The following is a 13,404-nucleotide window of genomic DNA, read 5'->3' as shown; positions in this document are numbered from 1 at the left end:
CTTGGTCTGAAATAACTGGGGTGAGACACAGCCTCAGGCGGCTTCTCCCCAGAGGACAAAGCCTGGGAGGTGCCACGTGTTGTCCATGTTGCAGCCGTAACACTGACCGGGACCGGCCCCGATTCGCTGAGGCGATTTGAGAGGGCAGTTCAGGGCCAGTGGAGATACCAACTCTCCTGACTGTAGATACATACATCCTTTCTCCGTGGTTGGGGAAGAAGGGCTCCAACCAAGACACCCAGGGTCACGTGGGCTTCAGCAGAGCTCCCAGTGCAAGGCTATTTCCCCACAGACCTTCTCCCTGGAGAAACTTCTCATCCTGCTGGGAGGACTGGTCCCAGCGAGCAGGGCTGAGCCGTTCAGAGGAGCCCACAGACCGACAGGAACAACCTGGCTGAGAATGGGGCATCTTCAGGTCTTCCATCACATGCACTCCCCGCGCCGTGCCCGGCAGAGCGCCCGGGGAGCAGGGGACACGCGGGGGCTGGTCTGCCGGAGCCGCTCTGCGGGGGCCCGGACAAACAGATCAGCTGTGGGCGGATGTGGAGGCAGAACCGGCATCTCCGAGACCGGACGGGAGAGATCCATAGTCACCACTGGAGCAACACACTTGTCCTGCCAGGAGCTGCAAAGCCTGCGACCGCTGTTCCCGTCCTGACACCGGACTTCCCAGAGATAATCGGGTGCTTTGCAGGCACAGAAACATGGACAAACTCTACCTGTTGCACCTGGGGATGCTGCCGGAGGGACTATACCCATCACAGCGGTGTTCAGCTTTGAAACAAGTTGGGTTTGAAATACCAGCCTCTGCACTGGCTATGGGACTCCGTTTGCTGACCTTTCTGCACATGCTTGCCTTGTTTGTTTAAGGAAAGCCTTTTTTGCTACTAAACTGAAGAAACAACCATCATCCTTCAATATTATTTTAGTCTATTTATATAAAGGGTATCTCAGTGCAGACTTCAAAGGTCACAGGAAAACTCTGGGAGTTAATTGGCCCCATCGTTTCTAATACTGCCTTTGACATTGGGAAGATTCCTTGTTATTAAACCAGGAAAAGGCTCAGTTATTAGTATCTGCTACTACTTTAAGAAATGAAAATTTGTAGAAAGAGGTTCAGAACATGTAGCTCTTCAGCACAGCTAAGATGCCTTCCGCGCCCCGCGGAAAAGGCTGCGGTTTTGCCACTGGTGGTGGGTGAGCATCGAGAGGATGAGAGAAGTTAAGAAAGGCATTTGTGTTTATCCCTTTAGCTCCATGGGCGACCTTCACGTGTTCTCCCTGTGACCTTTAACTTTCATAAAGGTCTATTTCTGCAGGAGGGACACATCTTTGTTTCAGCACTTAACAAGCAAGGATTATTTGAAGAACTCTTAAGTAAAAAAAATAAGTTTTATATTTATACAATAGAATGTGTTTCAGATTTGCCAGCAAGATAGATTTGAAAGAGATCAAAAAATACTTGTACAAGTTCTGGAAGGGGAAGCTAAAAATAGCATTACTAACAGTAAAATCTGCATAGGAGGGAAAAGCAACACCTGAGCACACCCATGGCTGCACACAGCTCCGTAGCACATTCTCAGCTCTCCCCGTCTCCCCTCCGCAGCAGAGCTGGGCCACCAGCCGAGGGGACCCGTCCTCGCGGTCCCCAGCGGAGCGGCTGCCCAGGGACACGCGTGAAGCGGGAGCTGCTGCGTCCTCGGCAGCCGAAGCTGACAGCCCCCAAACTGCTGCGCCGACTGCACCAGCAAGGTGATCCTCAGACTGGGAGCGCTGGCGAGCCGTGCCTCCATTAAGGGATAAAGAAAATAAGGACTGGGTTATCTCTGCCGCCCAATCCAATATGTTCACTCTTCCATTGGATTCTATTGACCAGCTTCAATTGCCGAAGGGATTAACCTGGCTGCTCCCAGGATTTGTGTTTGGATTACTCTACAGGAGGAAATAAATAGTTGTAGGCTTGCTTTGGTGGGGGAAAATAGAAAGACCAAACTTACACGTCAAATCCATTCACTTGTTTTAGCAGCACATTAATGAATGAAGTTTAGACAAGCTCTTATGAGCCAAGAAAGCCCAGCTGGAATGAACAGTTCAGCGTGCTAATCCAGTTAGGGTTTCTATATTCATCTCAGAGGGTATTGCAATATCATTACTGCATTAAGGCGCAGCTACACAAAGCAGAAGGAGCAGAGGTTGAACCAGTGGGATTTTTGGTTTCATCAAGCCTGACATCTGAGATAACACATCATTTTCATCTCCATTTGAAAGCATTAATAACAATTTGTTAGTTCAACATGAATGCTTCAGGAAGAGGCTCCCAAATCCAAAAAAATATGCACCCAAATTAACTCCTGTTTATTAGGGAAGCAAGCACTATATTACTACAAGATGGGAAAGGATTATGGCAGTTAAAATCTCTGAAGTGAGGATGGTAGGGTACCATCGGGGATACGGCACGGATCTTGCAGAGGGGCAGCAGCTCTCCTGGAGGCTCAGCACCTGCAGACCTGGGGGACAGTCGGGGGAGGTGGGGACGGGGACCCGCTCCACCACGCTCAGGTTGGGCACTGCTCGCCGGGGCTGAGCGGAGATGCAAACATGCAGCATCGCACTGCGAGCCCTCCCTCTGGCTTTCTGCATCCTCAAGAGATTGGGACTCCTGCTGAGAAGCAGACAAGAAAATCTGATTTCTACTATGTGCATTTTCCCCAGATTTCACCATTTCCAGAAGTTCTGATGCATTCCCTAATGCTTTCAGTTACAAAACCAGTCCCTTCCCAGCTCATCATGCTGCCATCCAGTTACCCGTCCATGTGTACAAAGCCTCTGCCGGTGCCGGACCCTGTCAGAACGCACACACACCCCTGAAAGGATCGCGCCGGCACCCGACAGCGTTGTTTGAAAGCGCAGAGCTGCAAACCAGCTCAGCGTCAGAGCGCTGCAGTACCGAGCAGGACTGCTGGTTTGCTAGTTCGGTTGAGTTTCCCCGTGTGTTTGCTCAATGCCTTTAGCTGCTTTTCCTCAGGAAATACCCCCAAAGTGGGGGCATTTAATATCACGCACAGCTTCTCCTGCCACATTTGCCTCTCCTCGAGGGTAAGAAATACCTGTGGATCACCAGCCCACCGGCAAAAGCTCTTGTCTAAAAATAAAAGCGTTTGGAAGCGAGCAGGGGGGCAGGCAGAGCCCCCCTCGGCGGCTGCTCTCCCCGGGGACACCTTACCCTGCGCACACCTCCCGCACACCCCCGGGGAGAGCCCCGTGCAGCATCTCCTGCATTCACCGGCACAAAGGGATCCCCCCAGCTGCGAATGTGCTAACATGCCACCAATTTTATTCCCAGTTCCCATTGCCGTTTCATCTGCGGAGAGCAATTATAGCTCAGAAAACCTCTGCATCGCCGTGTTGTGCGGGTCGTCCTGGGGAAAGCTCTCACTCCATCCATCCCCCAGCTGCACCGCTGCAGCCTGCTAATGCCCGTCCTTCATCTCCAGCCAAACCAGAGCAAAGCCCCCTCCGGAAGGCCCTCCTCCAGCAAGCAGGACGTGACCTGGCTGATGGGGACATGGACACTACCTTGAGTTTTTAGTCACTGCTGGCGGGTCACAGGGAATGCGAGGAGGGGAGCTGTGAATTTACTAACATTGGTAAGTGGAGCAAGTTTCCACCCGCGGAACTTCTATCCTTTCTTCAGCTGAGTTGAGCTTTCAGTGTCCTAAAGCTCCTCACACTAACTCAAAAGCAGCATAAACCCCAGGGTTCCTGCAGAGAAAACTAAGATTTTTTCCTCCCAGTGATTTTCCAAGTGCTTTCCAGGGTGGCAAAGCATCACAAGTCATTACAGCACGGCTTCCAGACGCTTTCTTCCATTTGCTCTACAACATACCAGGAGAGCATTTGACACTTGAGTTTGCTTTTCTTTAAAATGTAAAAGCGAGGGTTTCTTCCACTGTGAAGTGACAGGTTATTTTTTAAAATAGGTGCCTCCCCAAACAGCCCTGTTGGTGCCCGTCCCCCCACAAAGGCTGAGAAGCTGCGGGGAGAGGGAGGAGAGGGAGGTGTGGGGAGAGGGGAGGCACTGAGGAATAGTGGGGACGGAGGTCAGCGGGATGGAGGTCAGCAGGACGAGCTGCGGGTCTGCCCGTGCCGCCCATCTGGCGGGATCTCTCTGCAGCCCCCGGAATTACCGGGGAGTTTTCAGCTGGGGGTGACCGAGGAGATGGAGCGCGAGCGGCGCAGGCCGTGTGTCAGAGCAGGACTCGGGGAGATGCTGCACAGCCGGCACCGGCAGGAGCTGCCCCCGCCCGCAGGCACAGACCATCACTGGGAAGGTGACGCTTGTCATGGGCGGCTCAAAAGCACGGGGGGACAAAGAGGGAAGGTCTGAGCTGGACGTCTGCAGGAGGACAGGGTGCTGAGGAAGAGGAAGCAATTCTCAGAGCTCACAACCATCCCCCTACTTTGCGACGGAGCTGTCGGCGTGGCCAGTGCGGCGCTCGGGTTAATCCTCTCTCACAGTCTGTTTGAAGAGAGGCAACTGGGAAAGCTGGTTTATTTAATAGTTGTGAAGCACATGGTGCAACCAAAGTGATTTCTCCAGAAGCCCGGACACCGCCTGGACTACAGGGAAGAAGCGGGACTCCGCTGCCCGGTGGGTTCCCTGTCCCATGGCCGTCCCCGTGCAGCTCTGCCGAAGCGAGTGTCTGAAGGAGAGCATTGCCCCCGACCGTGTCCCAAGTACTGCAGCACACCCACTGCTATTTGGGGTTATCTGACAACTGAAAACAGTTTTTCCTGGCTGTAGCGGTTCCTGGGAGCCTGATTTATCCTGCAGGGTCTCTGGCAGGACGCTCCTGAGGACACGGGACAGGAGAAAGCAGAAACGGGGGGAGGGCAGTGGGGGTTCAGCTGCGCCAGCAGGAAGGTTCCCATCCCAAGGGGCTGTGCCTTCGGGCTGCGCCTTCCGCTCGGCAGCACGGAAGCTCTTTCTGAAGTCCAGCCTAAATTTTCCATCTGATCTTGGCTATCTCCGCTCACCCTCCCCGGACCTGTGCAAATCAGAGCTGACACCATCTCAAGAGGTACAGAGAGCTGTCACATCCCACCACGGCCCTCCTCCCGCTGAGCTGGGGCTGTCCCCCTCGGGGAGACGGGAGGGTCTGTGGGGTAAAACTCAAAGCAGCTGCCACACGCTGTTAAACTGAGCTGGTTTGCTCCCGGCGATTAGGGCACACGTCTCACGCCACACTGTGGGTGCCAAAACGGCTCCTGTCCAGCAGGAGGGGACGGGCAGATGTTGCGTGGCCCCGAGCTCCAGCCAGCGGGTCCCCAAGCCTGCCGGCCAGGCGGGAGGGAGAGCGTTCCCGTTGCAAGGAGCGTACCCGGCACTCGGTGCCAAACTCGCTGCTCATCTTGAGCAAAGAATCATCTTCCCACGCCTTAATCCTACCACCTGCAAGTTTTAAAAGTCACATCTTTCCTCCCGTTGCCTTCTAGCCGGTGTCTGGTTCTTCACTGTACGCTATGAAGGTGTAGTACTCTCTTTATACGACAAAGCCAAGGGAAACACTACGCAGTTGGGTTATTCCAACTCATTGTCTGGTGAGATGTGACTTCGGTCAGGCCTTGACGTGTTTCCATCAACGGGATTTAAGAACAAGATAATTCACACTGCATTTGTTGTAAATAGTTGCCCGAGAGGGACCCGAGCAAAGCCTGGAGATGTGCACTCTCAGGAGAAGACGAGGTCATCTCCACAGCCGGGAGCATCCCCGGAGCTGCCCCTCTCCTGCTCCGGAGAGGAGGGCTCTGCTGGGGCAGGGATGGGACCACCTCTGCGCTTGCGCGGGAATGGGGGAAAGAAAGGGAAGAGCACCCCAGCAGGAGGGAGCCTTACATCTCACTTTATGTTTTAATTTCAGGTCCTTTCTGTATTGTTTCTACTTTTCAACAGCAAGGTCCGCAGCACGCCCTGAAATAACACTATTGATTTCCAATGCTACCTCATGTATTTTCATTATTATAGCCCCAATATGTTACTAGTTGGTTTTAATTAAGGGATTCCCGTGAAGCACATGGACCGTACGCACTCACAGCAGAGCAGCCGAGTTGTGGTACGGGCTTTAGCCGAGCACAGCACAGAGCAGCACACACAGACACACGCAGCGCCGACCCCCCGCGCCCCCCAGGCCGTCCCCCTCGCTGGGGTTCAGCTTTGCTTGTGGAGCGGCACCGGTGCCTGCATGGCTCCGCGGTGACGGCTCATCCCCGAGTCACCGCCAGCCCTGCTGCGGCACCGGTCCCCCCGCGCTCGCACACCCGCAGCCGCACACACACAACCGTACCCAGCGGCGCAGGGCAGAGGGCACATCGGCGAGCGACGGACAGTTTCTAGAGGTGGATGGCGCCCTGCAGGTTCCCCCAACACCCTCGGGACACTGCTGGGACTGAGACATTTGCAGGAGCTTAATTCAGGACTTTGCACAGGGCGCGTGGCAGTGACCCGACACTTCGGTTCATCAGATTCACACGCTGCTAACCCAGCAAAGTCCCACTTACTGCCAGGCCAGAAGATGCTAGAAACATCTTTCCCAAGTAGCCTTTACATATATTACACGCATCAAGAAGCGAGCAATGCATAAACCAGCTGCTCAGCACTATACTAAGGTATATGTCTGCAGCATCCTCTCCAAATTTGCTTTCAGATGGACTGTTCTACTTATTAATCTTGGTTTTTTCTCACTTAACTCTTTGAAACTGAAGCTATTACTTGGTTCTGCACCAATCACCTGTAAATCAGGGGATAATTCTGGGACACTGTCCCCGATGCGGCGCTGTGGCCCAGGGATGGCCGTAGTAACCGCCGTGGGGCTGCTCCACGGCTGCTCAGCCCCCGCGCGGGAGGAAGAGGGGGCAGATTGTTTTGCCCAACCTCATGTGGCTTCCCCTCAGACAATCTGTTTACTGTAGAGCCGCTGTGGAGAGGAGGAACGCCAGCTCATGTTCAGTGGTTTATAAATAGGGTGGGAAATAGGAAACCTTCACTCCTCAGCTTTCCTGTCAGAAATCTCTTCCTTGAATGTGCTTTATAATTAAAGTCAAATTCAGCTTAGCTGCATTTTAAGCTCCTTTTACATCTCCCACTCACAAGTATCCCTTCCTCCTGAGTTTGCCTAACTTACATCAAATCATTTTTTCCCCATTGAATTCACGGTACTCTTAGCTTATAGCCCACAGTTTACTTTATACCATACAACCATCACCCAGGAGATACCAACTCACCTAAAATGAAAGGAACAGCAGGCAGGGGAATAAAACAATTCCAGAAAAAAAGTAAGCAGTTATTTACCATCCCATGGTTGGTTCACCTTTCAGTCTCATCTGCAGCTTCTGACCCTGTGCACTATCCCAACAGACGGAGCGCTGCAGTAGCAGCGCAGAGGCAGGAGATCGCGGCCTGAGGGGTCACCGCGACGCTGGCAGCAGCTCTGCCCCCACTCCCTGGGGCGAATGAAGGAAGCTCCGGGGCTTGAGCTGCCCTCCCAGTCCCTACCGAGTGCCTGGCCAGAACCCCATCCCTACAAAGACCTCTTCAGCGACACGTGCTCCAGAGCTGGCAGCAGGTGCCAATTCCTGTATCACCTACTGGAAGGGCTACAGATAAAAAAAAAAGGATATTTTTTTTTTTTTTTAATCTAAAGAAGGTTCAGCAAACATACCTGAGATCTACAGGTCTGTTATATGCTCCCATCGCTCCTCAGCCTCTCCACAGCTCTGAAAACAGCCCTGGCCACCCCAGGGCAGCAGAAACACCCGCCGCAGGGCAATGAGGGGGAGGCAATGCCCGGTGCAGCGCAGGGCCTGCAGGTAGGTGCTGCTTCTCACCATCTACTTAAGAGTTTATAAAAGAAGTTTTACTTCAATCAGTAGCTTCTTGGCCATTAACCCTTACAGAGACCAGCCCCCACCCTCCACGCTCCCTTCTGCTCGTTTGTGCTAACGAGGCATGTGTTATTGCTTATTTTTATGATTGGGTGATGTATCTCATTAATTAGCTCTGCATGAATCAATAGGAGCCACTGAACGCATAATCCTTGGTAATTCATAATGCTGTAGTGGAGGAAACAGTGTCCTTAGTATTAAATAAACAGTGATCACTATGATAAATCTTGGAATTATCACAAAACATCAAAGCGTTGGGCTTTGGTGTGAACAATTAAGTGCTTAGGTCACCGCTGAGCAGAGAAGCGGTACGGTTACACCCATTGTCACTTACCACAAAGGTGTGAAGCACAATACAATGACTAACATGCATTTTTAATTGGATTTTAATCTATTAATAAAGTTTTCCTATTCCACCTCCTCTGTAATTGGAATGGTCTTCAAATTTCCCCTTTTCTGATTTCCTGAACTAATAATTTACCCACTTTAATTTGTGATTCACTTAGTTTGTTTAGTCATAATAATGAATATTCAGCTTCATTAGTGCATATTTGGCTCAATTCATAGTGAAACGCGTTCAGCTCTGTCAGTGTGACAGTTGGAACGCTCCGCAGAGCAGCGGCTCCAGCTCTGTCGGGACACGCTGGCCATGGCACGTGCTGCTCCTCACCTCTCCCGGCGCGGGCGGGAGGTGGGAGAACGGGCCGGCGGGATGCCCCGTGGCGGGGTGGCCCTTCCCGGAGCTCGGTGCGGAGCAGGAGGGAGCCCGGCTTCCTGGGGGGTCCGCTCCCCTCTCGCTGCGCCACCCAAACCCCTTTTCCCGCAGAGGCAGAGGTCGGCACGGACGGGCTCAGGGCCCTCTCCGGTGTGAGCGCCGGCGTTTTCCCGGCGGGGACCCCGCGCCACAGCCACGCGCAGCGAGCCCGGCGCGCACGGTGTGTTCGGCCAAAGGCGCCCGTCACGGCTCCACGCAAGCTGCTCTTCCACGGGCATTGTTTCCTTTTACGAGATGGAAAAGATTTTTAATAGCTGATTTTGATCATTTAGGGGAATTTAAAATTCCTTTGCGTCCCTCTGCACCGCTGCTCTGTGCGGTGCTGTTTGTAAATTGGGAGTGTGGATGACAGGATAATAATGAAAGCATTTTTCAGAGCAGACCCTTTTGTCATTCTCGTCTTCTCTTTCATTCCCCAGAATAAAGTGCTGCTTTTAAGTCAGCAAATCTTTCAGCTGTAATTACCCTGGACGTTCAGGGTTGACAATTAAGAAATGGAAAAAAAAAAAAAGGGAAGGAAAAATAATCATTCATAAAAAAATTTTAACACTGCACATTTAGAAAATGCCTACCCTAGGCAGATGTCTCCCACCGTGAAAGGTGTTAGTCAAGGTAGATTGTGCAGGAATATGTAAAAAGTCCTGAGCTTTTTGGTTTTTTCTCACAAAATACGGGATCACGCAGAGGCAGCGGCTGCCCTCTCCCTGGGATGCTCTGGGGTGGGGGGTCCCTGCGCTGCGCTGCCGGGAACGCCCCGCGATCCCCCCTCCCTGCACGGTCAGCACAGAGCGACGGCCGAGACATCGATAAATAGGGGAAAAAACCCATCTCACCAAAAACGGACTCTGAAGTTATTGTCCGGAGCCCGGCCCGGAGCAGCCCGGGGAGCGGGTCCTGTCCCCTGTCCCCATCCCCGGAGCAGCCCCCGCGCCCCACCGCTCCCGCCCCCAGCACGCACAAACCCCACAGCCTGGCCAAGGCTGGGTTTTCCCTCTGTTTAACTGCATTAAAATAGGAAGATAAAAAGGCTAAAATAGGTGTCTAAATCTCCCAATTACATCTCCGGCTGCCCCGAGCACCAGCAGCACAGGGCAGCGCAATCACCGGGAGCACTGCACTCCCGTCTGCAGCACGCGCCGCCTGGAAACCCGCCCAAATCTATTACAGACCTTTGATCTTTTCCTACATAAAGGTTTTTCTGTAGAAAGTAGATGGGATTAAGCAGAAACAATTTTTCCAGAGAACTCTGGGTTGGGTTTTTTTTCCCCTTTCTCTGCTTTCTTTTAAAAAGAGGGGGGAAAAAACCAGAAGCTGCTCACAGAAAGACCCTGAGAAGGGTTTGGGGCTGTCAGCTCCTGAATGGAATCCATTGCGTTAATCAAATTCAGCATCTATCAGGAGCAAATTCTCAGCATGTGGCATAAAAATCTTGTAAAATTGAACTGTTAAATATTTAGGGCAGATGACAAACAATATGTCATAATATTTGCAGAATTGCATTTGCTATTCAGTGCATCATCTCACTTAAAGCCCTGATTTTTGGAAGCATCAACACAAGAATGAGAAACAATCAGTTGACTGCCGGTATTTGGTTACATTGTAAATGAAGTGTGGTATTCAATTTAGATTTTTTAAGTCTAATATTATATGCTACATGCCAGGTGAGTATTAACGTTTATTAGCTGGGGCTTAGCAATGAATATTTAAGAAGAATTTCATTAACATGCAATAATTGTAATTCTAATTGGGTTGAATTTTTATGTGAGGCTTCACTTTGTTGCAGGACACCTATTTCATATTTATACCAGGTATGTTTCTACTTCCAGGTAAAACAGGAGCTAATAACTGCTAGGGAAGGATGTCAAGTGTTGAGGAGTTTTATTCCCGATTTTGGTGGCAATAACTGGTAGGGAAGGAAAATGGGCAGAGAATAAGAATAAGGATAAGGATAAGGATAAGGATAAGGATAAGAATAAGAATAAGAATAAGAATAAGAATAAGAATAAGAATAAGAATAAGAATAAGAATAAGAATAAGAATAAGAATAAGAAGCCGGGGCCAGCCAAGCTGGGCAGTTGTTGGGAAGAGCGAAGGTCGCTCAGCGTTACTGCTCCTCCTCTGCGAGGTCCATCCCTACGCGCAATTTTCGTGCTTACGGATGAGTTCTTACATTCAGCCGTAGGTGGAGGTTTCGGGTTCGGCGCAGCGCGCTGGCTGCTCACCGGCCGGGGGGTGCGGGTGGCACAAAGGCGGTGGCGGCTGCGGAGCCCGTCCGGGGTTCAGTGCGCTCCGGCGCCTGCCGGCAGCTGCCATCGCGTGCAGCCCAGAGATTTGCAAATTCCAGTTTAACCGAGAAGGCACGTTTTTTCCCCGAAATAGTGTTCTCGGTTTTCAACACCCTGTATTCAGCTTATGGTAGATTTTCACAAATTAACGAGTGGGACCCAATTTGCACTGGGATAAGTGAGAAGAGCCTTTGCTGCTGGGGCGGGGGCTCTGCTCTAACGCTGTCAGCGCTCTGCGCGGCGCGGGCGATACGGGAGAGTGCGCGCAGGGAGACGCGGTGCCAGCGCTGAGCTCCGCCACGCGTAATAGAGACAGATCTGAAGGGTTTTATCATCCTGCAGGGTTTGTTACGGGCCCGGTCAATCAATAAATCCCGGGCCGGGATTTATTTCAGTTGTGGCCCCGCTCCTCCGCTTGGTGTGTCGCGGGAGCTGTGCGCCAGATGGACACCACATCCAACACTAGATTACACCGCAGGCCAATAAAACACAATAGAAAAATATACTTACAGCTGTGTTGCCTAAACCCTATATTATACATCCGTAATAATTTTAAGCTTTCAGACCTTTTTTTTCTCCCATATATTACAGTTTAAAACTTGCTTATAGCCTGAAGCGCGACCATAAAAATGACATCGGAGCACGCCTGATTTATTCGGTCACCGGTGATTTCCAGGACAAGTTTGCTGAGTTTGCAGAGTCTCAGCAAGGTTTGGGGGAGGGGGTTGCTCAAGGCAGGCGAGAGCCCTGGGGGGGTCGGTCCCCTCCTCAGGCAGGTCTGGGATGGGGCTGGACCACGGTCCCATCCAGCCGCTCCCCCCCAGCGGGGGCAGGAGTAGATACTGCGGTTGAACCCGTCCCTGTGGCAACGCACACGCAACAGACCTGAGTTGCTGACTAATCCGTGCGAGCCCGAGTATTTGGTGAGGTGGCGGATGCAAGAGCGGCTGGAACGCGGGTAGCCCACAGCTTGCAGGATCTGCCCTTGGCAGGGAAGTAACTCTGCTCCGAGTGAAACCACAGAGCCTGTGGGAGCCGTTCCCCGTCCCGCGGAGGGCGTCTGGTGGGCTGGGGTGGGTGGCACTGCGCCCCAGCGGGTTTCTCGGGCTGCAACGCACTGGTCACTTGTGGAGATCTGCATTGTGCTGTCAGCTGTGTGTTGCGGAAATCAAAAGTTTCCTGGCATCTTCATTGCCCTTATCTCGACGGGGATCTATTCCTAGGAGATTATGATGCTGCTTTTTTTTTTTTTTAATTAATTGAGCCCGCTTAAAAAATAAAAATGCCCTTTTCATTTTAATCATGTATTATGCAAATTAAAAATGTAAATATCATTAAGAAATCTGTTGCTAACTTAATTTATTTCTGCTGTAGCACTGCTGAAGGCCTTTGATCTCAGATTAGCGCTTTGATCCGCTGCCTTGGTCGGGGTTACGCACTGCTGCTGTGGTAAATGCTCTTCCTCAGATGTAAAACATGCAACACCAGAACAGCTTGTTCAAAGAAATGGCAGAGGAAACATTGCCAATTAGGCCAAGTGAGTAGGAGTTGCAAACGAGAAGTTTGTTTCTAGAAGCCGCAAGCCGTGCCGGTGTGCCCGGCAGTGCCCCAGCGCCGCGGGGATGAGCCGTGCCCGCACCGGACACGCGGACCAGGACGCAAACGCCCGTGGGAAACACACCAAACCCACACGGCCCGCGGACCCACCGGGAAATTCCTGTTAGAGGCGGCATCCCTGTCCAGACCATCCCTGTCTGCTGCTCATTAAAAAAACAAGCCGCCATATTCCATTAATTTCTCATTTAGCACGAGTAAAGTGCTGATACATACATTTCAGCTATAGCATTTTTAATCAGTTAATTTAACCAGAAACATTAATAATGTATTTCTTTGCCACTTGACTGCTCATCTGTTAAACGGCTTATACATAGGAGAAGAATGTCACCCCCTGTGACATGAAGTACCTAATACAGTGCAAATGAAATAGGATTTTGCATATTCAATATCAAAACGAGAAAAGAGGGAAACGCCGTCTCTGGGGAGTGGATGGACCTGCTGTGACGGGCTTTCTGTCCTGGCAGGCGGGAAAATCCCTCCTGACGGACACGCATTCTGCATATCTGATTTTCTGCTTGAATTCCTTTTCTTGGCATTACTCAGCGAGTACCTGGCCATCCGTTATGCTGCAGAACGTGGTGGAGTGCGAGGTGCCGGGAGCGTTGCTCGGGGTCAGCTCCCCCCGCCAGCCCCAGCGGGTCCCCGGACCCCCCGGGTGGGGAGCAGCGCTGGGGGACGGGCTGGGAGCCGGGAGCCGAGCGCGGGACCGACCCCCTCCCACATTCGGCTCAGTGATGAAGTCTCCCGGCGGCGGCTGTGCGGCAGTGCCCACGGAGGCTGCTGGCG

General features: G+C 52.0%; 1 protein-coding gene across 1 annotated transcript in view; it reads left to right on the top strand.

Annotated features, from left to right (window-relative positions):
* GRIK3 (glutamate receptor, ionotropic, kainate 3) overlaps positions 1-13,404 on the top strand; it is a 124,486-nt gene that overhangs the window by 52,250 nt on the left and 58,832 nt on the right. Inside the window, exons 2-4 of the mRNA XM_009879870.1 lie at positions 4,175-4,331; positions 8,768-8,876; positions 11,593-11,711. Coding sequence (XP_009878172.1) covers positions 4,175-4,331; positions 8,768-8,876; positions 11,593-11,711 — 385 coding nt within the window. The remainder of the gene's footprint in view (positions 1-4,174; positions 4,332-8,767; positions 8,877-11,592; positions 11,712-13,404) is intronic.

The sequence above is a fragment of the Charadrius vociferus genome, unplaced genomic scaffold (genome assembly GCF_000708025.1).
Source record: "Charadrius vociferus isolate BGI_N301 unplaced genomic scaffold, ASM70802v2 scaffold562, whole genome shotgun sequence".
Taxonomy (NCBI): domain Eukaryota; kingdom Metazoa; phylum Chordata; class Aves; order Charadriiformes; family Charadriidae; genus Charadrius; species Charadrius vociferus.
This window is presented reverse-complemented; position numbering and strand designations above follow the sequence as displayed.